Here is a 3463-nt window from a genome sequence, read left to right on the forward strand (position 1 = left end):
TATGAGGATGTGGATGAGTGGTGGTAACGGAACAGCAGTATTCTGAAAAGAGTTGGCGAAGAAGTTTTAGGATTGTCAACAGGAAAAGGGATAAGAGACTAAGAAAATTCGTGGTGGAATAATTATGTACAAGAAAAAATCAAGAGGAAGAGAAATGGGAAGAATAGGTATGATGAAACAGGTACTAAGGTAAGGAGAGAAGTAGATTAGCAAAGAAAGAAGCAAAAAAGGTGATGGCACAGTCTCAACAACAAGCAATGGATAATGTATATGAAGATTTGGACATAAAGGAGGGTGATAAGAAGATTTACAAAATTGCTAAAGAAAGAAATAAAGCAACCAAAGTTGTTACCCAAATTAAGCAGATAAAGAATAAGGATGGAGTGGTAATGGGTAGCTCTCGTGATATAGAAGGAAGGTGGAAGCAGTATTTTGAAAGAATGCTAAATGAAGAAAATCCAAGATCTATAATTGCAGATGAAAATCCAACTTTAGGAATGGTAAGTGATATAGATAGAGTAAAAATTAGGGTTGCCCTCAGGAAGATGAAAAAGGGAAAAGCTACAGGACCTAATGAGTCCCCAGTGGAAGTCTGGAAATGCCTAGGGGAATTTGGAGGGGATATGCTGTGGTATCTGATGAAAAAGATACACCAGAAAGAAAAGATGTCCAGAATGTGGAGGAATAACTTTATAATGTCCATATTCGAAGAAAAATATGTTCAAAATTTAAATAATTATAGGGCAATCAAACTCCTTCCACATACTCTGAAGCTTTGGGAAAGGATTATAGAGCGTAGGTAAGGAAAAAGACCAATATTGAAGAAGAGCAGTTGGGATTTCTGCCAGGGAAAAGCACGACGGACGTAATGTTTGCACTAGGGCAGTTGATGAAAAAATATAAAGAAAGCCAAAAGGAATAACATATAGTATTTATTGACTTAGAGAAGCCTTATGTAGAGTTCCACAGCAGGTGATATGGAGATGTCTGAGAGGGCAACACCAAAGATTTATGTTAGACTGATCAAAGATATGTATGAAGGAGCACGTACGCAAATAAGAACGAGTGTGGATCTGGCTTGGATATTTGGAGTGAGTATTTGGTTCCACCCAGGACCCACATGGTTCCACCGGTGGTCGTCATTAAGCCCCTACTTGTTTAATGTAGTAATGGATGTAATTTCTGAAAGAGTGAGAGAACAGTCCCCATGGACTATGCTGTTTGCAGATGAAATAGTTCTGTGTGATGAAACCAGATAAGGATTGGAGGGGAAGCTGGAGAGATAGAAAGAGGAATTTGAGAGCAGAGTGCTAAATATCAGTAGAACAAAAACAGTGTATACAGTATGTGTTACAACCCGCAAGATAAATTTACGGACATACATTTGCTGGGAGAAATAGTAAAGAGGACAGAAAAATTCAGGTACCTAGGGTCATATGTTGAGGAAACAGCAGAGCTCGAAATGGAAGTGAACAGTAAAATTCAATCTGAATGGAGTAATTGGAAGGGTGTCAGGAGTGTTGTTTGATCGACAAATAAACTTAAAGTTGAAGGGAAAGTTACATAAAATTGTAGTGAGACCTGTCCTGCCAAATGGTGCAGAGACCTAGCCCATGAAAATGATCTTTAAGAAGGAAACAGATTTTGCAGAGATGAGAATACTAAGATGGATGGCTGGGTCAAGAGACTGGATAAGGTTAGGAATGACTTGGTACGGGGAACCACTACGGTTACAGATGTGTCAAAGAAAATCCAAGAAAAGAGACTCCACTGGTTTGGGAACGTAATGAGAAGAGACCAGGATTATGTTGGGAGGAGATTGTTGGAGATGAATGTTCCATGTAGGAGGAGGAGGGGGAGACCAAAGAGAAGATGGATGGCGTGTTTAACAGCAGATATGGAGGAGAAAGATCTCATATTGGAGGACATCGGAGGAAGAAGAAATTGGAAATTGCTTTCAATAAATAGCGGCCCTGCAGAGCTGGAAAAGGTTTAGTCGAAGAAGAACACACACGCACACACACACACACACACACACACATATATATATATATATATATATATATATATATATATATATACATATATATATATATATATATATATATATATATATATATATATATATATATATATATATATATATAAATATGTATATATATATATATATATATATATATATATATATATATATATATATATATATATATATATATATAAAAGGAACAATAAAAAATAAATAAATCTATATGAAAGAGTAAATTATTTAATAAATAGTTTAAATAAAAAACAACTTGCTGCATAAAGTAGAATAGAGGAAACAACCTCGAAGGGGCGTAATGAAAAACGGAAGCCCGATAACAAAACGAAGAATCTGTGGCGTTAGAATTAGTATTTTAGCCGTCTGGACCCAAGGTTTATTTCTAATATCTTCGAAATAATCAATCCTACCAGCATGGCATATAAGCACTTACTATTTCACAACCTTTTCTGATTGTTGATGGTATAGGGCCTTGACGAATGCATTTATTTATGGCGTTTACTCTTCACTTTCATTGCGTCATAGCTGACACCAGTCGCACAAGTGAAGGGATTTGAACAGATGAGGTTATGACGTCATCACAAACTACCTTCTCTCTCTCTCTCTCTCTCTCTCTCTCTCTCTCTCTCTCTCTCTCTCTCTCTCTCTCTCTCTCTCTCTCTCTCTCATTGTCTTTCTGTTTTCATTCTCCAATTTCATCATGTATTTTATTGTTACTTTTCTTCCATTTTGATTTCCTCGTCTTCCCTCATACATGCATTTTCTTCTCTTAATCACACTCGTTTCCTTGCATTTCTACTTTTTGTCTCCTTTCTATTTTTCTTACTCAAGATTCTATATCTTTTCATGAGGCTCAATACTGCACAGTATTCTAGAAGTTTTATTCCAGCTTTGACCAAGTTGTGAAATGATCTTCCTAATCGAGTAGTTGAATCAGTAGTTCAAAGTTGCAGCAAATGTTTTTATGTTGACCAGGCTGACATGAGTCTTTTTATAGTTTATATATGACATATATGTTTTTGACATTGTTAATAGTTTATATAGGACATATCTGTTTCGACGCTGTTACTGTTTTAGTATGATATATTGTAAATTCATTCTCATCATTTATTTATTTAATTATTTCCTTTCCTCACTGGGCTATTTTTTCCTGTTGGAGCCTTCGGGCTTATAGCATCTTGCTTTTCCAACTAGGATTGTAGCTTGGCTAGTAATAATGATAATAATAATAATGATAAATATCTCTTTGTTCTTTGTATTCAAAGCAGTGGAATTCGTTCAATTTTTGCGTTTAAAATAGGTGAGTTACCCAATCTTTTTTTTTTATCCCCCTCCACATAACTCCATGTATACTTTATCTTGGTGTGCCTGTGTAGCATGGAATATTAGTATCATTTCTCCCATGAATATGAAAATGGTTCA

At 35.6% G+C, this 3463-nt stretch overlaps 2 protein-coding genes across 2 annotated transcripts; both read left to right on the top strand.

Annotated features, from left to right (window-relative positions):
• The first annotated feature begins 233 nt into the window (after nucleotides 1–233).
• Nucleotides 234–803, top strand: LOC137623375 (uncharacterized). The gene has a single exon (XM_068354208.1). The coding sequence runs from the start codon at nucleotides 234–236 to the stop codon at nucleotides 801–803; it is 570 nt and encodes a 189-aa protein (XP_068210309.1).
• An 863-nt stretch (nucleotides 804–1666) lies between these two features.
• On the top strand, nucleotides 1667–1996 carry LOC137623376 (uncharacterized). The gene has a single exon (XM_068354209.1). It carries the CDS (start codon nucleotides 1667–1669, stop codon nucleotides 1994–1996), a length of 330 nt encoding a protein of 109 aa, XP_068210310.1.
• Nucleotides 1997–3463: the final 1467 nt, after the last annotated feature.

This window comes from Palaemon carinicauda, chromosome 30 (assembly GCF_036898095.1).
Source record: "Palaemon carinicauda isolate YSFRI2023 chromosome 30, ASM3689809v2, whole genome shotgun sequence".
Lineage (NCBI taxonomy): Eukaryota > Metazoa > Arthropoda > Malacostraca > Decapoda > Palaemonidae > Palaemon > Palaemon carinicauda.